Here is a 26,178-nt window from a genome sequence, read left to right on the forward strand (position 1 = left end):
GGGTCACTTCTATACTTTCAAAAGTCCTTCTACTGCTCTAATACTTAGTTACGCCAAATTTTCTTTCTTTGGAGGTGCTTGCCGACTTTTGGTGTTGTAAACACACATTGCACATTCAGGTTAATTTTGTCTATTCATTAAATACAGGTTAGTCAAAACTCTGGGCTCTTGTGTGTCTGTGTGTTGAGGTATGTTTATGTTTTAAAATAGAGAAGCCCACACAACAAAGAAAGGGGAGTGTTGATGAAATTGCAGAATGTTACGGTTCCAATCTATACAACCCTATCCATCTTCTTTCCCCTCAGAATAATGTTTTCCATGCATTTTATAGGGTTTACAGCAGGAGTTGCTTTTCTTCTTTCCTTTCAGAATTTTTTAGGCAGATGGCCAGCAGGGATTACTGCTCGTTTGTTTATATCTCTAAAAATAAAGAAACCAGAAAAATGTGCACATGAGTGGATTGTGATATCAGGTGTGCCCATCACTATTACCCTCATCCTCCCTTTTCCTATTATTTTTTTCTTTCTGGTACATGCATTTGTTCTGTTTTGTCTCTAAACCAAACTTTGTGGGACAGGAGCTCTCCCTTAGTAGGTGTTTGTATGGTATCCAGCACAATGGAAACTCAGTCTGAATGAAGCCTCTGCATGCTTCTGTAATGCAAATAATGAGAAGCAAAACAGAAAATATTGTAAATGGCACTCATATAGTGCAAATATTAAGTATTTCTTGCCTCATAATGCTTAAAGCCATTGGTCTCATCGGTTCAGATGTCTAAACGAATCTCAGCCTGTTGATTGTGTGCACTTCAAGACAGAGAAGATCCTTGGTGGCCCAAAGGCCTCCAGCCAAATTTAAACAACCTGTGTTTAGTTCTAACTCCTCAGTCTGAGACAGGGAAATGGATCAGCGTTCACTCCCTATCAGTGACTGGGCCGCGGAGCTAATGAGCCAACCAGCGGACCAAATTCAGTAATGAATCCTTGTTATGTACCACCTGAGGCATGTTGCGCGTACACTAAGAAATCTGAGACCGTTGCTTTCTCCTTGTTCCTCTTTGACTTGTCCTCCCTCATTCCCAATGCTTCAGTGAAGGCACAAGCTTATTCCATGGCTATCAAGATTGCACATTTTAAAAATAAAAAACTAGTTGTGGGGTTCTAGCAGGTCTGTGTTTTAAGGGTATAAACTTCTCTTATCTTCAGAAGCTGGGTCGTTGGCCAGTTGGTTACTTATCCTCTTGTGGCAAAGTTATTTAAACCTATGGGGGTATCATCTTAGCCTGAGGTATGAGCCTAGTACTCAGAGCTCTGTGTGTGCCTCCTTTTTTAGCCTCTGTTTAGTTTCCATGAGAATGTTAAACCATAAGGTTTTATTTTTAGTTGCTGCTGTTGCTGAAGGACAAATCAGCAAATTAGTGACACAGTCAATCAATAGAAATTTCATGTTTTTACTACCATAGACTGAAAAAAGGAAAGTTCTAATGTTTGAGGGTGCAGAGTTGCTGTCTAGTCTTCAGTGCATACAGTGTATGGTATTGCGTAAGCAATACCTCTGCTTCTCTTAATCTGGCTCTGTGAGCAGATTTTTGAGAAACTCTGCCTTCTCTGATCTCACCCTCAGTTTTTTGTTTAAATTGCTACTTTGATCAATTTATGTGTGGACTAACCTGACTTGTAGAGCACTTTCCCCCCCTTATAAATGACATTTCTATGACTGGTTTCAGAGTAGCAGCCATGTTAGTCTGTGTCCTCAAAAAGAACAGGAGTACTTGTGGCACCTTAGAGACTAACAAATTTATTTGAGCATAAGCTTTTGTGAGCTACAGCTCAGTCCTCACAACCTTCCCTGATGCTTTTACTACTGGTTTGTATATTGGTTGCTTGTGCATGTGTGTCCTCTTTTAAACTGTTAACTGGTCTGTGTACTGAAATTTTGTTGTGCAACGTTTATATGCATTTTTATAGTACCCTATTTAACAAAGAAATCTTTATTTTTGATTTACAGGCTTTCTGGAGTTTATTATATAATAGTTCAACATTCTTTTAAGTCATTTTCCAAATAAGTTTAATTTTGTGTGCTCAACACAACACAGAGGGTGAAGTGATTTGCTCAAGATTGCAGTTTCTAATGGTCAGGTGCAAGTCCCAGGTCTTTACTGTCAGTCCTGTCTTAATCACAGGCTATCCTGTCTCCTTTGACTATTATGACATTTCAAAGGAACCAATTTTTTCACCATATGGGCAGAGTTTTTCTAATATTAGTCCCTCAGCTCATTTCAATACATAGTACAAGGGGTGGGAGGGCTGTGTGTGTGTGTGTGTGTGTGTGTAAATATACACATACATAAGATACATATTTTCAAATGATTTTATGTACTATATAACTAATGATTATAAGTGAAATACTGTAGTATAGGATTTTTTCTTAAGAAATATTCATATACTGTGAACAGTAGATGCAACAATTTTTATTCATAGTGAAGATCGGGTTAGTAAAATTGTCCTAATCTATTTTTAAGTGTACAGAAGAAATGAAATGTGAAGCCAGGCCTATTAAGATTGACAGAAGATTGACAGGTGCCAATATAATTGATGAACCTTTGCAACAAGTGAGTTTTAATATAAAATATTTGAATTTTTTTTCTTGTATTGGGTGTGGTATTTTTGTGGCCTTCATGACTAAAATATTTACATGATCCACAAAACGGGTAACTGCATATGAATTGCAATAATTGAATACTACTTTAATATAAATTGCACAGTGCTAAACCCACTTGAAGACCATTCTAAATAACTCTAACAATTCCTGTCTCATTTACAGGTTGGAGAGCTCACTTTTAAAATATCAAACATTTTCTGTGTGGAAGACCTGAATTAAATTTTATACTTACATGGTGGCAGAATGTGTTGTTAAATCCTTAATTTTTACTTGAACTGTGTTACTTATTTGGCAGATTTTATTCGAAATGATTAATGTGGACAAATGCAGCATTTTCAGTTTGTCTTTTGAGTAGTGGTTATAGTCAACACAATAATGACTTGCAGATAGAACATTATTCACAATATTTAACAAGAAACAAGTCTAAGAGGTGTTCGGTTGAGCCTCCTTTGACATTTTCGTTTACTTATAGAACAAATATGACACGGGCAGTGGCATTGTAAATTTCCCTACATTGCCTTGCCTATATGCCTCTACCCTAAGACGAAAGACTAAAGGTTGAAAAGAGTTCATTCAATCACCATAAGTAATCTAATCTTGGTCTTTTTAGTGAAGAAAGCAAAGAGTTAATTATAAGTTTATAACTGTCATAAACGGCATTTAAAGTGACTTATTATAAAATGTTACCGAATTATGTACATTTCACTTTTTAGAGCTTAGCTAAAGCATTGTTTTCTGCCCTCAAAAATGCTGGACATATTTAGAAAATATACTTGCTATAATAAACCTGAGATGCACAGGCTATCCTTCAGGCATCAGATTGCAAATATCTTGAATTCTGAATACAAACTCTCTGCTACAAACCCAGACAATCTAGTGAAATAGTTGTTCTGTAGCAATATGTTAAATACTCAGAATAAGATTAAGCCTCTAGCATACCTTTGGTGCTACCTACATAATTAACAATGTCATTTTCAGGAGGTTTTTTTTTTTTTTTTTAATTTAAGGTGACTTATTTTAAAAATGTTTGTTCTCCCAAAGTAAATGTAATGATAGCTGACATAGCCTAGGTATAACATACAGCTCTTCAAAAGTTTTGGATCCTGTGCTTAATATTGAGTAGTAGCAACACAGGAAAAAAGGTGCCTGATTAAAAGTTTAGTTTTTACTCTTCAAAAAAGTTATAACTGGTTTTCAAACCCCAGAACTAGCTATCAAACTCTGTACAGCAAATAATTCTTAGAGAGTACTTACTTTATCTATATCCATTCCTCCCTAAAACGCATCTTTTAATGGTACTCTACAACTCACCATTCTCTATCTAAATTAGTACAAATTGGGTATTATGTATAGTACCAAACTAGTATGTTACAAGATGCAGTTAAAATTGTCATCCTGATCTCTATCAAATCAACTATACAATTTCTGAGCGTGTCTCTAATTTTGCCTTTTTTGCAGAAGGTTGAGAAAGTGAGGGGGCAACTTTGGAATCATTTGGAGTCCTCAAATTCCATGATTTCTTTCTATCTAGCTTTCAGCCAGGGTGTGGAGCATTTTCTCTAACTCCTTGTTTCCCCATCAATCCCTGCCTCCAGAAGAATACTTTTGATTCTGGAGGGATGACCTATGGTGCTCCTTCCAAATTGCCTTTTTTTTTTAAAAAAATGTTCCTTCTCTGTGAATATCTCCAGGACTTACCTCTACTTCGGCTCATAGTCATCTCATACAGAAAAAGTGAATTTGATACTATTGTGTGTTTCAGTCCTGCTCAGAATCTTCATTTTTTTTTTTTTTTATTGCTTGGGAAGTCTTCTGAACCACAGAACAGGCACTAGAGTTGTTTGTCTTCAGATTCAGGAAGGCAGCACTTAATCTGTTTACACTATGTTCTATTTGGAAGTTATCTTTGCAACTATGTAGGCTTAGAAACTTTTTCATTTTTTAAAAAAAAAGCTCAAATTCTTTGTAAATTTACTTAGTTCACCTTCATTCCCCTATATCCTTTATAGGAGCTGATAAATGAAACTTAATCCCTATCTTTCTCAGCTGTTGACTGACCATGGAGAAGTTCACTTGCAACAAAGCACAGTCAGGAAAAATTCACAGCTTGGATTCGTTGTATGCCAAATCACTAAGTACTCTCAGAATTCTATTCCCAATGCTTAGCTTTCCATAGACAGCAAGGATTGTGTGCAACAGATAAATTGTATATCCTTCTGCCTCCTCTCTCTGATCTCCTTGCAAAATTCAGACTAAGCAAATTGCAGTTGAAGCACTCTTCAGTAATTCAGAAAGCTGCTTAGAAGGGAAAATTTAAGTGAGAGCTATTACCACCCTCACATGTACCTAACAGTTCTCAAATGTTGAGCCCAGGCTCAAGGCTGTCTTCACTTCCCCTTTCCATTGTTTGTCTGAGATATGTTTTTATATCTATATTAAACCCTGCTAAAAGTGTCTGTGTGTGTTTGTGAGAGAGAGAGTGAGTGTGGGGGGGTGGGGGGGAGAAGGTTTTATAAGATTAGTTGTGACCCTGGAATACTCATTTTGAAATGGTATTTATTGCCAGCTTGCTGTATTTTTATACATGTAAAATAGGTTTCAGAATGTGATTGTTGAGGCTATGAAAATAGTTCTTTAATGATGATGCATTTATTAAAAATTATACTTGTATATTTCATAATATTTGTATTTATAGTTAAGGCTAAGATTTTGTCACGGATATTTTTCGTAAAAGTCATGGACAGGTCTCAGGCAAGAATGAAAAATTCACAGAAGCCCGTGACCTGTCCCTGATGTTTACTAAAAATATCCATGATAAAATGAGGAGCCTGGGCAGCTGCAGGTAGGCTGGGAGCTCTAGGGTCCCCCTCTGCTGGCAGCTCCCAACTCCGGGGGTTCCCCCTGCCGCCAGGGAGGCTGAGAGCTCCGGGGGTCCCTCCTGCCGAAGAGCTCCGGGGGTCCCCCTGCCGTCTGTGGTGGCAGAGATCTCTGGGGGCCCCCTGCTGCGCGCAGTTTCTGGGAGTGGCAGGAGGTCGCCTGCCAGCAGGGGACCCTGTAGCTCCCAGCTGGGAGTGGTTGAAGTCTCGGAGGTCTTTGGAACTCACGGAATCTGTGGTTTCTGTGACCTCCATGACTAAATCGCAGCCTTATTTATAGTTTATGGATGTAGTTTGACTCCTGGCAATCTCTCTCCTTTGTAAAAGTGCAAGGAGTCAATAAACTACAGTATAGAACTAGACCATTAAAAAGAGTGATGGCGGCTGCTCAGCATAAGTAAAGTAGTGTGAGCTTTGCAAGAGAGACAAATGGATTGCCACCTTTGTTACTGAGTTTTTTCATGCAAAATCCATTACTTGCTATGAGTGCAGAGCTGATAGTATAAAAAGAGGAAACTTGCCAGTTTTTCACTCTTGAAATTTCTTGTTGAAATTGATATTCTCCCCATTGACACAATTTTTGCTATGATGATGCAGGGCAAAATCATACACTTTAGTACATGTTAAATCTTGTGCACTTGCCAAGTACTCCTGCTAAGCATTATATGAAGATTTAAAGATTACAGTATGTCACATTGTCTGTAGTGGCTCACAACCATAAGTGCTTACCTCCGGGCAGACGCCACAAACTGGTGGTATGTTCTATAATTAGATTTTACCAAGCCAGTAACAAATGTGAACTCTTGGATCACTATATCAGTCTTACCATGGAGTCACAGGTTTCAGAGTAACAGCCGTGTTAGTCTGTATTTGCAAAAAGAAAAGGAGTACTTGTGGCACCTTAGAGACTAACCAATTTATTTGAGCATAAGCTTTCGTGAGCTACACCTCACTTCATTGGATGCATTCAGTATAAAATACAGTGGGGAGATTTATATACATAGAAAATATGAAACCATACATGCTGTAACGAGAGTGATCACTTAAGGTGAGCTATTACCAGCGAGGGGGGGGAAGGGGGAACCTTTTGTAGTGATAATCAAGGTGGGCCATTTCCAGCAGTTGACAAGAACGTCTGAGGAACAGTGGGGGGTGGGGAACACCCAGTCGGAGAACACTTCAATCTCCTTGGTCACTGGATTACAGACCTAAAAGTGGCAATTCTTCAACAAAAAACCTTCAAAAACAGACTCCAACGAGAGACTGCTGAATTGGAATTAGTTTGCAAACTGGATACAATTAACTTAGGCTTTAATAGAGACTGGGAGTGGATGGGTCATTACACAAAGTAAAACTATTTCCCCATGTTTATTCCCCCCCCCTTCCCCCCCCCCCCGTTCCTCAGACGTTCTTGTCAACTGCTGGAAATGGCCCACTTTGATTATCACTACAAAAGGTGTTTTTTTTCCTCTCCTGTCGGTAATAGCTCACCTTAAGTGATCACTCTCGTTACAGTATGTATGGTAACACCCATTGTTTCATGTTCTCTATGTATATAAATCTCCCCACTGTATTTTCCACTGAATGCATCCGATGAAGTGAGCTGTAGCTCACGAAAGCTTATGCTCAAATAAATTTGTTAGTCTCTAAGGTGCCACAAGTACTCCTTTTCTTCATGGAGTCACAGTGATAGACTGTGGAGTCACTTCTTAAACTGGAGAGTCTATCTTGCCACCAAGACAAACTCAACTTACTGATAAATGGTCACTTACACCAAAAAATCACACAACATTTCAGTTGCTTCCAATCTCAAGAGACCAGTCACTTACCCCAGATCAAATGGTACCATAGATATTACACCAAAGACAAAGCTTGTAGCCAATCCTGTAGTAAACAGTCTGAAGTTTTATTAACTAGGGAAGAGAAATAAGAGGTGTGTGTGTGTATATATGTGTGTGTATATATATATATATACACACAAAGCAAGCAAATATGCACAAATGAGTTGCAATCTAAATTCTAAGAGTGGCAGAGTTGTAGTGATCTGTCAATTCAAAGTGTCATTCAGGGCAAACCCAGGGGCAGCCCCTGGGGATCTCTGGCTGCAGTTTGGTGTCTCCGGCCATGTGAGTGTTCAAACTGCAGAAATGAAAAATCTTCACATCAGCTATTTTTATTTCCCTCCTCCAGCATTGAAAGCAATGGGATGAGTCCTTCTGCATGTACTTCTCCATGGTGGAGGAAAGCTTTTTAATAGCTCAGTTAAATTTTGATTGTTGTCCTTCGTGGGCAGTTGGGGGATGGAATTCCCATGCTTGGGTTCACAAGTTCAGAGCAAACATTTAGAGAGCTATAAAGTAAAACTTACATATTTTCTTATTGCATGGAATGTGGACATTAGAAGTAAGATTAATGCATGCAGCAATTTACAAGCATTTAATAATCTAAACATTAAATACATTTAATTCAGGTATGTTGGCAATAAGAAGAAAGCCAAGGAAAGTGTGGGCCCCTTATTAAATGAGGGAGGCAACCTAGTGACAGAGGATGTGGAAAAAGCTAATGTACTCAATGCTTTTTTTGCCTCTGTCTTCACGAACAAGGTCAGCTCCCAGACTACTGCACTGGGCAGCACAGCATGGGGAGGAGGTGGCCAGCCCTCTGTGAAGGAAGAAGTGGTTCGGGACTATTTAGAAAAACTGGACGTACACAAGTCCATGGGGCCGGATGCGTTGCATCCGAGAGTGCTAAAGGAATTGGCAGATGTGATTGCAGAGCCGTTGGCCATTATCTTTGAAAACTCATGGCGATCGGGGGAAGTCCCAGAAGATTGGAAAAAGGCTAATGTAGTGCCCATCTTTAAAAAAGAGAAGAAGGATGATCCTGGGAACTACAGGCCAGTCAGCCTCACCTCAGTCCCCGGAAAAATCATGGAGCATGTCCTCAAGGAATCAATTCTGAAGCACTTAGAGGAGAGGAAAGTGATCAGGAAGAGTCATCATGGATTCACCAAGGGAAAGTCATGCCTGACTAATCTAACTGCCTTCTATGATGAGATAACTGGTTCTGTGGATGAAGGGAAAGCAGTGGACGTGTTATTCCTCGACTTTAGCAAAGCTTTTGACACGGTCTCCCACAGTATTCTTGTCAGCAAGTTAAAGAAGTATGGGCTGGATGGATGCACTACAAGATGGGTAGAAAGTTGGCTAGATTGTCGGGCTCAACGGGTAGTGATCAATGGTTCCATGTCTAGTTGGCATCCGGTATCTAGCGGAGTGCCCCAAGGGTCAGTCCTGGGGCCGGTTTTGTTCAATATCTTCATTAATGATCTGGAGGATGGTGTGGATTGCACCCTCAGCAAGTTTGCGGATGACACTAAACTGGGAGGAGCGGTAGATACACTGGAGGGTAGGGATAGGATACAGAGGGACCTAGACAAATTGGAGGTTTGGGCCAAAAGAAATCTGATGAGGTTCAACAAGGACAAGTGCAGAGTCCTGCACTTAGGACGGAAGAATCCAATGCACCGCTACAGACTAGGGACCGAATGGCTAGGCAGCAGTTCTGCAGAGAAGGACCTAGGGGTGACAGTGGACGAGAAGCTGGATATGAGTCGACAGTGTGCCGTTGTTGCCAAGAAAGCCAATGGCATTTTGGGATGTTTAAGTAGGGGCATTGCCAGCAGATCGAGGGATGTGATCGTTCCCCACTATTCGACATTGGTGAGGCCTCATCTGGAGTACTGTGTCCAGTTTTGGGCCCCACACTACAAGAAGGATGTGGAAAAATTGGAGCGAGTCCAGCGAAGGGCAACAAAAATGATTAGGAGACTGGAACACATGAGTTATGAGGAGAGGCTGAGGGAACTGGGATTGTTTAGTCTACGGAAGAGAAGAATGAGGGGGGATTTGATAGCTGCTTTTAACTACTTGAAAGGTGGATCCAAAGAGGATGGATCTAGACTATTCTCAGTGATAGGAGATGACAGGACAAGGAATAATGGTCTCAAGTTGCAATGGGGGAGGTTTAGGTTGGATATTAGGAAAAACTTTTTCACTAGGAGGGTGGTGAAACACTGGAATGCGTTACCTAGGGAGGTGGTGGAATCCCCTTCCTTAGAAGTTTTTAAGGTCAGGCTTGACAAAGCCCTGGCTGGGATGATTTAGTTGGGATTGGTCCTGCTCTGGGCAGGGGGTTGGATTAGATGGCCTCCAGAGGTCCCTTCCAACTCTGTTATTCTATGATTCTATGATTCTTATAAGCCTAATACCTATTTTAAGCAAAACTAACATAGAGCTGAACTGGTCTGGTCTCCAGCTATGAGTTTTTCAGTTCTTAGCTAATGCCTGCAGTCTTGGCAAGAGCCTCATCTGCCAGCATCACACCATGCCTTTAACCATGTCTACAACACACAGGTCATAGAGAACAAGGGTTATGATTTGCAGATGAAATATTTCTCCACCTTTCTGCAACCATGGGGCATGGTACTTATATGTCTGAGCCACAGCTGTAATAGTGATGAGTAGAGGCTGTGGTTTGCACATCCTTCCTTTTTGTGGGCAGTAGATCTCTGTAGTTGGTAAATCCACTGTGGGAACATCTCAACACCCCATTGCTCAAATAATATGGAGAGAGTAGCATTTTAGTTGCAAGGAACTGCAGAGTCCCTCTGCATAGCTTCTCTGCTTATCATTCCCCCAAGCCAAGCAGTATAATGGTGTTTCACTGTGTTTGGGGCCTTCCACAACTGCAGGAAGTCTGAGAATTTCAGGTAGTTGTGAGTAAATTTGCATAGTCTAAGGTATGTTTCATGTCTGTATAAGCATAACAATATATTGGTAAAAGCAAAGATTTCAGGGATTGTTTTTTGATGCTCAGCCTTGTCTCTGTATGTTTTGAAAGATGCCTTGGAGTTTTCACCATTGTAACAATAGAGAAGGGTGAATGTTAGTCAACAGTAGAGAGACTGAGTTAAACATAAACAATGTTGAGGTTTAGTTATCTGTATAGCAGTGTCTCAATCACCGTAATGTAAAGGATATGAGAGAGCATTCTTTATCATATGAACTTTAAATGACACAGCTGTTGCATCTTCACACGCTAAAAGATATTTTGTATCCTTTTTTTAAATTTTAGGTAATCCAGTTTTCACTGAGGGACTATGTCCAGTACTGGTATTATACACTAAGTGATGATGAATCCTTTCTTCTTGAAATCAGGCAGGCTCTTCAAAATGCACTCATTCAGTTTTCTACTAGGTAAGACAATTTGTGTTTCTATAAACATATGTTTAAGCAAGTACAAAATATCATCTGTAGATTGCAGTATAACAGCTGGAGTTTATATATTTTTTTTAAACTTCAAAAATTCTTAAGCATAATATAAAAAGGAGTGTCTGAATTTTGTGGAAAGAGCCAATAGCTTTTAAAAATAATAGTTCAAGACAGCTTCAGCCATTTGGCCATCCTCTAATCTGAGTAAATCGAGTGGAATGTTGTTAAATTTAGCAATGTCATTACCAGAAAGATACTGGGTAGATATCAAGCTGGAGCAAGGTCAGATAACAGTGATATAAAGAATCAAGTGGTAGTGACAGTGATTTGAGGAAAGATTAATAACTGTATTTAATTTGCCTATATTTCAAAAGTAAGGGTTTTATTGCCAGTTACTCCTGGGGGAATTCTGCGCCATTGCACAATGCAGAATTTTACATTGTGCATGCAGAATTTCCTTTCCCCCACAGAAATGGGCTGCAGTGCTGCTAGCCACCATTGGGGCCAGTGGACTCAGCAGAGCCCAGCTTTCATATAGAAGACACTGCTGTGGGGAGGGAGAGGGAGCTAGAGGGTTCCTGGCTGCTGTAGTTCACAGCATGCCCTGAGGGAAGGACAGGGTGGTGCGTAGGAAACTGTGTAAGCCTGGGACCGAGCATCAGGCTATTTCTCCCTCTGGATCTCTGGGCTCTGAGGGGGAGGGGAATGGGTGTCTGGGCAAGGGTGGGGGGGCCCACAGCTGGGCTTTGCGGAGGAGGGGTGCAGGTATCTCGGCTGGGGAATCCCAGCAGTTGGACTCTGGGGAGGAGGTGGTTCGGGTGTACTGGGGGTTCAGGTGGGCTTTGCGGGGGTGGGGTTGTATGTGTCTGCCCCCACGGCTGGGCTGTTGGGGGAAGAAGGGGGAAGAGAAACAGGAACTGGGTTGTCATAGGGATTTCTTTAACTCTCTACTCGTGGGGGAAATTTTGAGTGTGTCTGTATTGTTACAGACATACTTGCTGACAGGTATTTTTAAATAAATTATCAAAATAATTGAAACTGGCATGATTATGTAATGTTATTTTGTCAAAATTTGCAGAATTTTAAAATATTGTGCGCAGAATTTTTAATTTTTTTGGCACAGAATGCTCCAAGGAGTAGCCAATGGAGGTGAAAAATAATGTAGGGTTAAAGTGGGATGGAACTAGAATAATGGGTGAAATAGATGCGGAAAATTAGTCTTAATATCAAGAAGACGTCTTACCATTGAAATCTGTTAGGCTATAAGATAGTGGAAACTTGCAAATGCTGTCACTTGGGACACTTAAAACCAGACTAAACAACACGGGAGGCTGTGTACTGTGGGAAATAATCCTGCATTTGCAGGAGATGGATTGCTGTTTGCTTCCATCTTTTAACTACTATGATTCTGTGCAATTACTTAATTGGTTTATTTTTACAGGGAGGGAAGAAATTCACAGATTTTTGAGCGCTATTTGGGTATAGGCAAAAAATGTAACAGCTTATAGGAGTGCTAATTAATTAGTTATAACTAGATTGACCTGCTTTGACGTTAAAGTAGAACTTGCTGTCCTTGTAAGATTGAGAAGATTGCATTTATTCGTTTCTTATCTTTAAGAACTTTATTTCATAGAATTGGTGCAAAGCCATCAATAGGCTGTAACTCAAAAAAAAAAAAAAAGGCTGCTCAAGTTTGTTACAGTGGTTATAGCTTGGTATACAGCTGTTCTGTAGGTAGGTGGATGATTTTTTGGCAGAATTCTTTTTCTTCTTGGGAGATGCTTGTCAGAGGAATTAGGTAAGGCTGCCACCTAATGTTCTTTGTATGATTATTAGGTACTTACTACAAGTGAACAATTTGGCTGCTGAGTCATAGCTTTGTTATACTCTTCAAGGTATAATGCTTTCTATTCATCTTTTCCCCCCAGTTCATACTTTTAGACTAGACTTTGCTGTAGGCTCAACCATTTGTAAAGTTTCTTGCCTATCTTGGTGGGAAAGCTGTTCAGAAACCAAGGTGGTTTTACTTAAGAGTATTGTAGTGGGGCCCTTTTAGGCAGAGTAGGTACCAAAGTAGTTTACTCTTGCTCTTTCAGTTAAGAAAGAACCCATACTGGGAATGCCTAGCGAGGAGGAGCTGTGATTGCCTACCTCCTGCTTTACTAAAAGCAAAAGGGAGGAACTTCCTTCAGTCTACACAATTAGAAAGCGTTTTTTCCCCTAAGAGCACTAATGAAATGTTAATACATAAATATCATAAAATGGTGGCTGCTATTTTACCAAATGTATAATATGTCATCAATATAACTGGCTCCCTCACAGTTCATGTGATTTTTTTTAAATGATTGCTTGTTTATAATATTGAACTTGCTTATAGCTAATGTGATTTCTAATATGATTACATATTGCAAGGTGTGAGAAGAAAATAATTTGGCAACATTTTTCACAATGTCACAGATCTGTCTGAGAGGTCTATTAGTATTATATTGAGACACAGTACAAATGTTCAACCTTTGTTTTCTTATGCTTAGTACAATTTATGAAAAATGCAAATATGCTCATTTTTAAAGTTTTGATGCAAATGTTGAAATTACTGTTGTACAATATACGTTATAGTTGATTTTGTAAATTCATTTATAGCATGTAAGAAATCATACATCATTTAAGGTTTTTCTTGTCCTCCGTGTGTGGTGTTTTTGTTGATATAAAGCTTTCTAGTGTTGTACAATCAATCCATCTAAACATGGAAACATATTTGAGTGTGTAGCCTTCTGTAGACCTTCCTGAGCTGATAAGTTACAGCAGGACCATACTGTTGATTGTTCATATAGTAATTGTATAGGCTTTCAGAAATGTAATACCAAATTATAATTCTCATGTCCTTAGATAACTACTGTTTACAATAGCATTAAAATAAATTAGTGTTTTATTCTGCTTTAAACATTTTTGTTGATGTATACTCTGTTTTCTGTAAGGTCAAAAGAAATGGACTGGCAGCCTTATTTCACCACACGACTTGTTGATGATTTTGCCACTCATCTTCGAGTATTCAGAAAAGCTCAACAAAGGATAACAGAAAAAGATGATCAAATGAAAGGTATTGCCATAATTTAAAATGCATTTGACTTTTTTGTTGTTGACCCTGCATAGCAAATTTCTCTATTCTATTTCTCTATTCACTTCATCCAAACACTTTTTTTATTTGTGTTCAATTACTAGTGACTTACAAAAGAGTCTTTCATGTACACAAATATCTTCTAATGTCTTTTATGTAGGTACAGCAGAAGACCTTGTAGATACATTCTTTAAGGTTGAAGTTGAAATGGAGAAGGAAGTCTGTCGTGATCTGGTCTGCACTTCTTCCAAAGATGAAGAAGGTTTTTCTAATGATTTTCTAAATGTTGTGTTGCTACATTAAGTTATGTTAGAAATGTTAGTTACAGCATCAGCCAATAACATGGAAGAGATTCAAAGCTAAGCCGGTAACTTTATTGCAACCAGTTATGACATGATATTTCATATATTTCTTGATTGGTGCATATCAGTATTATACTTTTAGTGGCAGTGACAATATATGTAATGAGGGCTGAAAGAATTTGACGGAAATGTGACTGTATTCAAGTTCATGGTATCCCTTTATAGGTGGTGGTGGGAGGAGGGAGAGGCTAGTTAATTCTACATCTAATATCAGACCATCATCAGGTTGAGGAAACAAGGATCTGTTTTGTTTAAAAAAAATAAAAAATGAATAATAGTTTCAAGAAATTTTATGCCATTAATAGTACAGTTACTGCCTGATTCAGAGCAGGGACTTGAATCTGGGTCTCTCACATGAGTGCCCTAAATGTCATGCTATTGGCTTTTCTGGGGTGGGTCTCTCTCTCCTGTTGGAACCATTCCACTTTGAGTAAATAATTATCCATTGGGTTAGAACGAGAGAGAGAGAGAGAGTTTGACTGTGTAGCCCAGTGATTAAGGTACTTTTGGGTTGTAGGAATCAGAGAATCGTTGCAGTGGAAGGGGCCATGAGCAGTCATCTAGTCCAGTCCCCTGCTCTCATGGCAGGACTAAGTATTATCTAGACCATCCCTGACAGGTGTTTGTATAACCTGCTCTTAAAAATCTCCAATGACGGAGATTCTGCAATCTCCCTGGGCAATTTATTCCAGTGCTTAACTATCCTGACAATTAGGAAGTTTTTCCTAATGTCCAACCTAAGCCTCCCTTGCTGCAATTTAAGCCCATTGCTTCTTGTGCTATCCTCAGAGGTTAACAAGAACAATTTACCTCCCTCCTCCTTGTAACAACCCTTTATGTACTTGAAAACTGTTATCATGTCCTGCCCTCAGTCTTCTGTTCTCCTGTCTAAATGAAACCAGTTTTTAAAATTTTTCCTCCTAGGTTGTGTTTCTGGACTTGTAATCATTTTTGTTGCTCTTCTCTGGACTTTCTCCAGATTCCCCACATCTTTCCAGAAATGTGGCACCCAGAACTGGGCACAATACTCCAGTTGAGGCTATATCAGCATTGAATAGATTCTTGTGTCTTGCTTACAACACTCCTGCTAATACATCCCAGAATGTTTGCTTTTTTTTGCAACAGTGTTACACTGTTGACCTGTATTTAGCTTGTGATCCACTGTGACCCCCAGATCCCTTTCTGCAGTACTCCTTCATAGGCAGTGATTTTCCATTTCGTATGTGTGCAACTGATTGTTCCTTCCTAAGTGGAGTACTTTGCATTTGTCCTATTTACTTCAGACCATTTCTCCAGTTTGTCCAGATCATTTTGAATTTTAATCCTATCCTCTAAAGCAGTTTTGTATCATCCACAAGCGTAGTAGGTGTACTCTCTCTATGCTGTTATATAAATCATTGATGAAGATGTTGAACTGGACCCAGAACTGATCCTTGTGGAACCCCGCTCTATATGCCCTTCCAGATTGGCTGTGAACCACTGATAACTACTCTCTGGGAATGGTTTTCCAACCAGTTATGAGTAGTTCCATCTAGGTCAACCGTCCCCAAACTTTTGAGGGTCGCATCTCCCCAGAGCTGGGGCCGGGAGTGGGGCTGCAGCTGGGGTGGAGTGAGGGGGATGGGGGTAAGGGGGCTGCAGCTGGGAGTGGGTCTGAGGCCGGGGCTGCGGTCAGGTGCAGCTCCACTCCTGGCCTTGCCTCCAGCCTTGGTCCTGGGCTGGGAATGGAGCCGTGGCCAGTGGCGGAGGTTGGGAGCTGGCGTGGGGCCGGGCTGCGTTTGGGTGTGAGGTTGGGAGGCGGGAATGCGGCTGCAAATGTAGAGAGGCTGGGTGGTGCTCCCTCCCCGCCGTGCACCTATGGGCATTGCTCCCTGCCCCCCAAGGGGGTGCGTGCCCCACACTTTGGGGACCTCTGATCTAGGTTGTATTTCCTTAGTTTGTTTATGAGATGGTCTTGAGAGACTGTATCAAAAGCCTTACTAAAGTCAAGATATACCACATCTACTGCTCTCTCTCCCCTTCCCCCCCGGCAACAAGACTTGTTACCCTGTCAAAGAAAGCTATCAGGTTGGTTTGACATGGTTTTTTCTCTTGACAAATCCATGCTGGCTGTTACTTATCACCTTATTATATTCTAGTGTTTGCAAACTGATTGCTTAATTATTTGCCCCATTATCTTTCTGGGTACAGAAGTTAAGATGACTGGTTTGTAATTCCTTGAGTTGTCCTTATTTCCCTTTTAGTAGATTGGCAGTACTTTTTCCCATTTTCCAGTCCTCTGTAATCTCTCCCGTCTTCCAAGACTTTTTGAAGATAATCTCTAGGTTCAGATACCTCCTCAGTCATCTCCTTGAGTATTCTAGGGTGTATTTCATCGGGCCCTGGTGACTTCAAGACCTCTAACTTGTCAAAGTAATTTTTAACTTGTACTTTTCCTGTTTTAGCCTCTGATCCTACCTCATTTTCACTTGCATTCACTTTGTTAGATGTCCAATTGCTACTAATCTGTTTGGTGAAAACTGAAACACAAAAGTCATTTAGCACTTTTGCCATTTCCTCCTCATCTCCTCCCACATTGAGTAAGGGGCCTACCCTTTCCTTGGTCTTCCTATTGCTTCTAATGTATTTGAAGAATATTTTCTTGTTACCTTTTGTGTGTTTAGGTAGTTTAATCTTGTTTTATGCCTTAGCTTTCTAATTTTGTCCCTACATACTTGTGTTGTTTGTTTATATTCATTCTTTGTAATTTGATCTAGTTTCTACTTTTTGTAGGACTCGCTTTTGAGTTTCAGATCATTGAATATCTTCTGGTTAAGCCCAGGTGGTCTCTTACTATACTTCCTATCTTTCCGATACAGTGGGATAGTTTGCCCTTAATAATGTCTCTTTGAAAAACTGCAAACTCTCTTGAAATGTTTTTCCCCTTAGACTTGCTTCCCATGGGATCTTAATGACCAACTCCCTGAGTTTGCTCAAGTCTGCCTTCTTGAAATCCATTATCTTTATTGTTCTGTTTTCCCTGATACCATTACTTAGAATCGTAAATGCTACCATTTCATGATTGCTTTCACTCAAGCTGCCTTCCACTTTCAAATTCTCAACCAGTTCCTCCCTATTTGTCAAAATCAAATCTAGAACAGCCTCTCCCTTAGTAGCTTTCTCCACCTTCTGAAATAAAAAAAATGTCTCCAATACATTCCAGGAACTTGTTGGATGATCTGTGCCATGCTGCATTATTTTCCCAACAGATTTCTGAGTAGTTGAAGTCCCCCATCAACACCAAGTCCTGTGCTTTAGATGATTTTGTTAGTTGTTTTTTTTTTAAAAAAAAAATCATCCACCTCTTCTTCCTGGTTAGGCGGTCTGTAGTAGACACCTACCATGAAATCACCCTTGTTTTTTACCCCTTTTATCCTTACCCAGAGACTTTCAATCAGTCTGTCTTCTATTTCCATCTCAAACTCAGTCCGAGTGTGTATATTTTTGATATATAAGGGAACACCTCCTCCCTTTTTTCCTGCCTGTCCTTCCTGAGCAAGCTGTACCCTTCTATACCAATATTCCAGTCATGTATATTAATCTGTGATGCCAACTTGTTATACCAGTAAAATAAAAACCAGCAGGATCTTATTAAAGGGGAAAAGGCAAAATGCCACATTTATTGTGAATACAGAAGGAATCATAGTAAGCAGTTAGTTATAGCTATAACATTCCATTCAATTTCATATTTATTCACGCATTCATTCATACACACACACACACACACACAGGTTCTGCAAGGTTGTTATGCTAGTTACCAGCCTTAGAGTTGCTTGTGCCAAGCCACTGGTCAGGTGGCCTGGACACGAGGATGGAGCAGGGCCTTGTCAGATGCACATCTGACGTTCTTGGAGGTTGGTTTGCAGAATCAGACCCCAAAGTTCTCAGTTTCTAGAGTCCATTTTTACAGGAATTTATTCCTATGCCAGTCTATGGGAATTGCTTCATCATGCTGTTGCTGAATCAATCAGCAGATGGCACATTCCTGACTGCTCCGTGCTGCCAGATGTTATCTTGTTCTTCAGTTCTCCCATTCTTGAGGCTGTTGGGTGGATTCCAGTCTGCCCTCCGGGGGTCCTCTGGTTGTTTCCACTTGACGCCTTCTTTGGCCGATGGACACTGGATTCTTAGGCTGGCGCCTCCCTGATCATTCAGTTATTATCCACACCAAGCATCCATCCACATACATCCTCTATCTCTATTTTAATCACAATTGTTAACAAAGCGAGATAAATACAACAAAAGGGTGGGGAGTCTCTGTGTGCTGTTTCTGTTGTTACAAAGTATTGCTTTGAGAACAGACTCTGTCTTAGGATGTACTAACACAATTAGCAGCTTGCAAGTTTCACACAGAGAGGGAGAGAAACAGTACCAAAAACCAAGAAACCTCTTAATTAGTAATACCCTGGAATTTAAACTATGGGGAATCAAACTCATTTGTGATTTTAATACAGAACTTCTTTAATATGATCCAACAAACTGTGTTTATTAACTAGCATTTCAAATTCTTCCTGCTTATTTCCCATATTTCTTGCATTAGTATATAGACATTTAAGATACTGATTTGATTTCCCTGGATGTTATCTCCTGTCTCTCCCTTATCCCTGCTATAATGGCTCATGATCTCTCCCAGATTCCAACCCTTCTCCCAGGTCTCCGTGTTTTTTGACTTACCTGTGGGTTTTTATCACCTGCCCCCATCGAACTTAGTTTAAAGCCCTCCTCACTAGGTTAGCCAGTCTGTATCCAAATATGCTCTTCCCCTTCCTCGATAAGCGGATCCCATCTCCGCTTAGCAGTCCTTCTTCCCGGAACAGCATCTCATGGTCAAGGAAGCCTAAGCCCTTCTGTCAACTCCATCCTCGCAGCCAGGTATTCTCTTCCAGGTTCACGTCTCTGCTCTGTCTGATTCAGAGCAGGGGTTTGAATCAGGGTGTCCCCACATGGGTGGTCCTGACCACCGGACCATTAGCTATTCTGGGTCTTTCTCTCATATCCTGGACCTGACAAACTTCCCAACAAAAGTTTAATGGAAACTGATTCATTCCTACGAAGAGTTTGTTTCAGCTAGCTTGCCTTTTCCAACAAAACACTGTTTTGTTTGAAAAAAAATCCTGAAGTGCTCTATGCGTAAGTATGAAAAAAATGCACTGAAGGGGAGTAGCTGCTTCTGTGAGAGTTAAGAGAATGCACACATCCATTCATTCTAGTCAATATATATAAAATCAGTAAAGTCATTTACTGCCTAGATTAAGTCAGTCAGGAATTACTGCATTGTAAGATTTGAAGACAGATACATATCTTTATATAAAATAGAAAAACAAAACTTAAAAGTTTGAGCATCATTGAAAAGTATATTTAATGCTGTCAAATTCAGTCCATAAACTAAAGCTTTTTTTGTTACATGAGAATAATGGGAAGGAACATGTAGTGTTGTCACTACTCTATATTGGATTGATATTTTGTTATTGTTTTTCCCTAGGATTCCTAAGGGATCTGTGTGAGGTGTTACTGTATTTATTGCTACCTCCTGGAGACTTCCAGAACAAGATCATGCGATACTTTGTCAGGGTAAATTTAGGATTTATATTTCACCCTAAGATTTCCAGTCGTATATAGTATAAAAGAGATTTAGATATAGGTCACTGCATTTTATACAACACATAAAATCAATCATCAGCTATTATATTAATACCGGATGATACTTTTCAACATAATAGGTTAGATACATGTTTCATATGGAGGTGTTGACTTTTTATATGACATTGGTGAACAATTCTAGATGACATTTGTTAGAGATATGAGTGACTTTTGGATGTGCAATAGTCACTGTTAAAAAGTCAATATTTACCTACTGATATCACTCAGTGGTTTTTGTGATACTGTAACTCTGATATACTTAAAATGGAAAATAACTGAGACTGTAGATACTATAGAAGGTAAATGTTTTTCAGTGGTCACCATTGTATTCTTGTCCGACTAATACTAAAGTTCTTAAAATCTTATGGGGATGAGTGTTTCATTTGTCGTATTTCTCTAAGGATCCTATCGCGTGGGTCTTAGCCCAAAAAAAGCTTATCCCCAAATAAATTTGTTAGTCTCTAAGGTGCCACAAGGACTCCTCATTGTTTTTGCTGGTACAGACTAACACGGCTACCACTCTGAAACCTGTGATATCTAGGTTGTCTTCCTTGAGGTCAGTTTCTGTACTGGGCACACAGCAGACTAAGAGAGCTAACATTCTTTATTTATCACAAGAATTTACCTTTGGGTGGGGAGAGTGAGTTCTGAGAAATAAATCTAATGTTCTAAATTTTTTGTTTCAGAATTTGTTTTTAAGTTTGTTCTTAATATGCTTGAAATTTCACCTGTTACTCAAATAGAAGCTTTACGTTGAATTCATAGTAAAATTTGATAGTTTTTTGAGTAAACTATTTGTCACTTTTTAGATATAGAGGACAGATTTCAATTGTATTACATTTCATTTTTCAGGAAATCCTCGCCCGAGGAATTCTTCTTCCATTAATAAACCAGCTCAGTGATCCTGATTATATTAATCAGTATGTCATATGGATGGTAAGCTTTTTAGTGCTTCAGTAGTATTTCAAGAATATTCATCTGTAAGCACATTCCTATTCTCTTTTCCTATGCTCTCTAAGCATGGTTGGTTTAGCGGAAATACAATTTGTAATAGTACATCATTAGAGTAAAAGTGGTAGTGATGCTATCGTTGATGTTGCATAAGAATTCCCATTCTAATCCCCTGCTTTGGTGGTTTTATAACTTTCTCAAACTTTGTTTTTTCAGGATGATAGTTTCTAAGCTTGCTCTCTACCTGCTGGTGAACTTTTAAAAAAAGTTTGAGTAAAAACTGAGTACAATCAAACTAAGGAGGAAAGTAATTTGTCTTCAGGAATTTATTTTTCATGATTTTTATAGTGAAGTGCAGGGGTCAGCAATGTGTCTGTACACGGACACAAGTGTCCGTGGTAAAATTTTTGAGGACTGTGTTAATTTTTCAAAAAAATTGAATGACTGAATGACATAATCGCCCCACCCCATGTCTGTCACTAAGTACGGTAATTTTGTCAAGTGTCCGTTGCACAACATGGTGGTGTCGACCCCTGGTAAAATGTTTTGAGAGGTCTAGTTCTGCAGTAGTCAGTATTTCTTGTGGAAATGTCTTAATTAAAAAATGCTTGTGAGAGTTGCATCAAAAATGTAGTTTTGGATTGGAACAGACATGACACATCTTAAATCACACTTTGCACATTCACAGTACTTTCCTAATCGTGATGCACAGCTAAGGAAGTCTGCACTTGCACACAACACAGTGAAACATTTAGTTGTGAGCTGATATATAATTTAACATGCATCCTGCTGTGAGGTTAAAGCTGCACAGTTCCTAAGGCTCACAGTAGAGAGGTCACCTAAATTATGCACAAAAGGGCATAGGTAAAGTGCATATGCAACCTTATACTTTTTGTTTCTTGACTTTTAAGTGTTTAACTGCAACTTTAATGTTCTCAATCATTTTTAATGGAATGAGAGTAGATACATTTTTTATGGAGCGACAGAATTTGGTTGGTGGAAAACTATATTTTTAAGAATTTTGGGAATTGTTTTAGCCTTACATGGAAGATAAAAACAGTAACATTAGATCATAATACTATGATAAAGATGAATTCAGTAACATTATCAGTGATTCTCATAGCATGCCTCCAAATGAAGTAGTTTTCTTAAGGGCTTTAAGAATGACAGATGAAACAAAAACTAACAGCAGTTTAAGTACATTAGAAGCAGTCAGCCTGCAAAACCATCAGTGGGGCCACTGGACGATTGAAATGCTAAAGGAGCACTCAAGGGAGACGGTCGTTGCAGCGAAGCTAAATTAATTCTTTGCATCAGTCTTCACTGCAGAAGATTTGATGGAGATTTCCACACTTGAGCAGTTCTTTTTTGGTGACACATATGAGGAACTGTCCCAGATTGATATATCGTTCAAGGTGGTTTTGGAACAAATTGATAAATTAAACAGTAATAAGTCACCAGAACCAGAAGTAACTCAAATATGAAATTGCGGAACTACTGATTGTGGTATTTAACCTATTGCTTAAATCAGCCTCTGTACCTGGTGACTGGAGGATAGCTAATGTAACAATGATTTTTAAAGAACGCTAGAGGGGCCATCTAGGCAATTACAGGCTGGTAAACCTAACTTAAGTACTAAGAAATTGGTTGAAACTATAGTAAAGAACAGAATTATCAGGTACATAGATGAAAACAACATGTTGGAGAAGAGTCACGAAAGGAGTCCCTTTTGTAAAGGGAAATCATGCCTCACTAATATATAAGAATTCTTTGAGGGTATCAGCTTACATGGAGAAGGGTGCTCCAGTTGATAGAGTGTACTTGGACTTTCATAAAGCCTTTGACAAGGTCCCTCATCAAAGTCTCTTAAGCAAAGATATTGAAAGATGGTAAAAGATATTACTTCACTCACCATGTCTCTCTAATAATATGGGACAAACATGGCTACAACACCACTTCATACTTAAGCAAAGTAAGCAGTCATGGAATAAGAAGGAAGGATCAGTAACTGGTTAAAAGATAGAAAATAAATGATAGGAATAAATGGTCAGTTTTCACAATGGAGAGAGATAAATAGCATAGATATTAGATATATAGATCCTCAAGGATCTATACTGGGATCAGTGCTGTTCAACATATTTATAAAAGATGTGGAAAAGGGGTAAACGGTGAGGATACAAAAGTACACAAAATAGTTAAGTCCAAAGCTGACTGTGATGAGTTACAAAGGGATCTCACAAAACTGGGTGACTGGGCAACAAAATGTCCAATGAAATTCAGTGTTGATAAATGCAAAGTAATGCATATTGGAAAACGTAGTCCCAGCTATACATGTAAAATGATGAGGTCTAAATTAGCTGTTACCACTCAAGAAAGAAATCTTGCAGTTATGGTGGATAGTTCTGTGAAAACATCTGCTCAGTGTGAAGTAGCAGTCAAAAAAGCTAACAGAATGTTTGGAATCTTTTGGAAAGGGAAAGATAAGACAGAAAATATCATCATGCCACTATATAAATCAAGGGTACTGTCTATTCCAAATCAAGGGTACTCTCTATTCCTACTCAAGATTCTCCTGTTTATGCATCGCAGGACTGTATTAGTTATTTTGGCCACAGCGTCACACTGGGAGAGTTCATGTTCAGCTTATTTATCTACCATGACACTAAATTTCTTCAATGGCACTGCTTCCCAAAACATAGTCTGTCACCCTGTAAGTATGGCCTGAATTCTTTGTTCCTAGATATATGCATTTACGTTTAGCTATATTAAAATACACATTGTTTGCTTGGTAAACTGGATGCAAGCGATCAAGAGTGTTCCGCATTAGTGACCTGTTCTCTTCGTTATTTAGCACTCCCCCAATTTTTGTGTTATCTGCAAACTTTATCAGTGATGATTTTTGTTTTTTTCCTGGCAATAGATAAAAAAGTTAAATAGTGTAGGGCCAGGAACTGATCCCTATGGGACCCAACTGAGAAAACATCTGCTCAGTGGTGATGATTTCCCTGTTTACAATTACATTTTGAGACTTATCAGTTAGTCAACTTTTAATTCATAAAATGTATACCATGTTAATTTTATATCATTCTAGTTTTTTATCAAAATGTCATGTGGTACAAAGTCAAAGTATGTCAACACTATTACCTTTTTCAACTACATGTATAATCACATTAAAAAAATCAAGTTAGTTTGATGAGATCCATTTTCCATAAACCTGTGTTGATTGACATTAATTATATTCTCCTCCTCTAATTCTTTGTTAATCGAATAACGTATTTGCCACTCCATTATCTTGCCCAGAGTTGATGTTAGGCAGAAAGGCCTGTATTATAAATTGTCTGAAGTCAGACTCTTTCCAAATAAGTATTTCCAAAAAATAAGTAAATGGCATGCTTTCTGAGAAATTTTGATTTGTTTAGATTCCAATCAGGTTAAAAAGATGAATTTCCAATTTCTGAGACCAAAGTTGTGCTCCCCACTTTCTGATAGCGTTAGAAAGCCCATCCATGGGATTTTATTAACTTCAAAATGTTTTTACTCTTGATTATGATGGAAGTTCATGATGGATGTTTGTTTCACTCAGTAAGGTGTCATCTATGAAGACAGACAGCTTTAAATGAAAATCTTCCTGAGCTTGTCTTCCACGCTACACATATGTTACACACACACTCAACACTACATTAAGGTTCCAAAGTCACGCACTGAAAAGTTAAGAAATGTCAGTATTAAGGTTGCTTGCATATGAATTATGACAGTGTTTAGTTTCATGATCACATACTATTGTTCTACAGGACCCCACATAGCTCAGTGCGCAGAATGGATGGTATTCACACCTATGTAGCTATTCAATATCTTTTTATTTTTTTCAATTATTGAACTCCTTGTTCAATTCATGGTTCCATGCTTTGTTTACTGCATGCTATTTAAAACCTGTGCTGAAGACAGAATTATTAATTTCCTGCATCACAAACATTATTTCATTTCTTTTCACGATACCCTTGTGAGATGAGGTAGTATTACTATCTCCATTTTATAGATGGGGAGTAGCGGCACAAAGAGATCAAGGTCAAAAATAGAATAGCTTGGAATGGAAATTCTGGTTCCCATGGGAATTCTGACACTTCGAAAGATATCGCATTCTGATTCAGAACAAAAATCTGAAATTTCTGGCAAAATGAAAATTAAAAAATGCAATTAGGGACCATCAAAACATTTTGTTTAGTGTCAAAATGCAACTTTTCAATACTGTCATTTTGTATAGACTTTCTATATTATATTTAGTATTTGAATATAAAATAATTTTAATATAATTTGAAACAAAAAATTAGAACAGCACTGTCAGTTGCAAATTTTTTGCCTTTTTCTTGACAAAAATTTTCAGTCTCGCAAGATGTTTCAATCTAAACTAACTGCATTTTTTCAAAATAATCAACTTCCATTGAAATTTTTTTGATCCACTCTACTCAAAACTATCCACTAATTTTGGAGGCCCAGTTTGAGACACCTACAGCCTGATTCTTCTGAAGATGTAGCACTTTATATGTTCAAATCACAGCTCCCATTGACTTCAATTTTGGCTATGAGTACTTAGCACTTCTGCTAATCAGGTCCCAGGCTTTCAAGTCAGGCACCTTAAAAATGAAGACGATACAGTTAGTAACAACCTGTGAAAAGTTTGTTTAAATGGCTTGCCCAGCATCACACAGGAGCCCTGTGGTAGAGGCAGGGATTGAATCAGTTTCTCAAAGGCAGTCAACTGCCGTAAGCATTAGACTGCCCATTCTCTGCTTTCATCCCTACCTTAGGGTTCCTCAACTTATGGTGCGCGGACTGTACATCACCCACCAGAACATTTCATAAGGCCCACGGCCTGCTTCAACATATACTAATGGCTGATTCATTAGCATTTTGTCATCATGTTTACATCATTCTAGTTTACACAAGTGTGTAAATAGACAATGTTTCTATGTACAGAAATCTGTCTACATACAGAACAAGCTGAACCTAAAATATAAATCAATACAAGTGACTTTAAATCTTATTAAAATACATAGAATCTGTTTGGCCCACACAGTTTTGCTTAGGTTTGCTAAGGTTGTTTTTAGGTTTATTTGGCCCTCCTGTGTAATAAAGTTGGGCACCACTGCTTCATTCAATATACACCTTCCAAGGCACTTAGCCAGTACATGGGGTTGCCTATCCTTCATGTTCCCCATTGTGTGCTACAAGATGTGAGGGCAGCCTTGCCCCCTGCTTCTCTT

At 39.0% G+C, this 26,178-nt stretch overlaps 1 protein-coding gene across 9 annotated transcripts in view; it reads left to right on the forward strand.

The window, feature by feature from the left end:
• Positions 1 to 26,178, forward strand: part of SNX13 (sorting nexin 13) — a 155,618-nt gene that overhangs the window by 57,720 nt on the left and 71,720 nt on the right. For all 9 annotated transcript variants that reach the window (XR_005224029.2, XM_043541115.1, XM_043541112.1 and 6 more), the window contains 6 exons: positions 2,522 to 2,611; positions 10,674 to 10,795; positions 13,786 to 13,907; positions 14,086 to 14,187; positions 19,809 to 19,897; positions 20,819 to 20,902. Coding sequence is in view for 8 of the 9 variants with exons in the window: in XM_043541112.1 (XP_043397047.1) it covers positions 2,522 to 2,611; positions 10,674 to 10,795; positions 13,786 to 13,907; positions 14,086 to 14,187; positions 19,809 to 19,897; positions 20,819 to 20,902 (609 nt within the window). In the remaining variant the exon portion in view is untranslated. The remainder of the gene's footprint in view (positions 1 to 2,521; positions 2,612 to 10,673; positions 10,796 to 13,785; positions 13,908 to 14,085; positions 14,188 to 19,808; positions 19,898 to 20,818; positions 20,903 to 26,178) is intronic.

Source organism: Chelonia mydas, chromosome 2 (genome assembly GCF_015237465.2).
Source record: "Chelonia mydas isolate rCheMyd1 chromosome 2, rCheMyd1.pri.v2, whole genome shotgun sequence".
Lineage (NCBI taxonomy): Eukaryota > Metazoa > Chordata > Testudines > Cheloniidae > Chelonia > Chelonia mydas.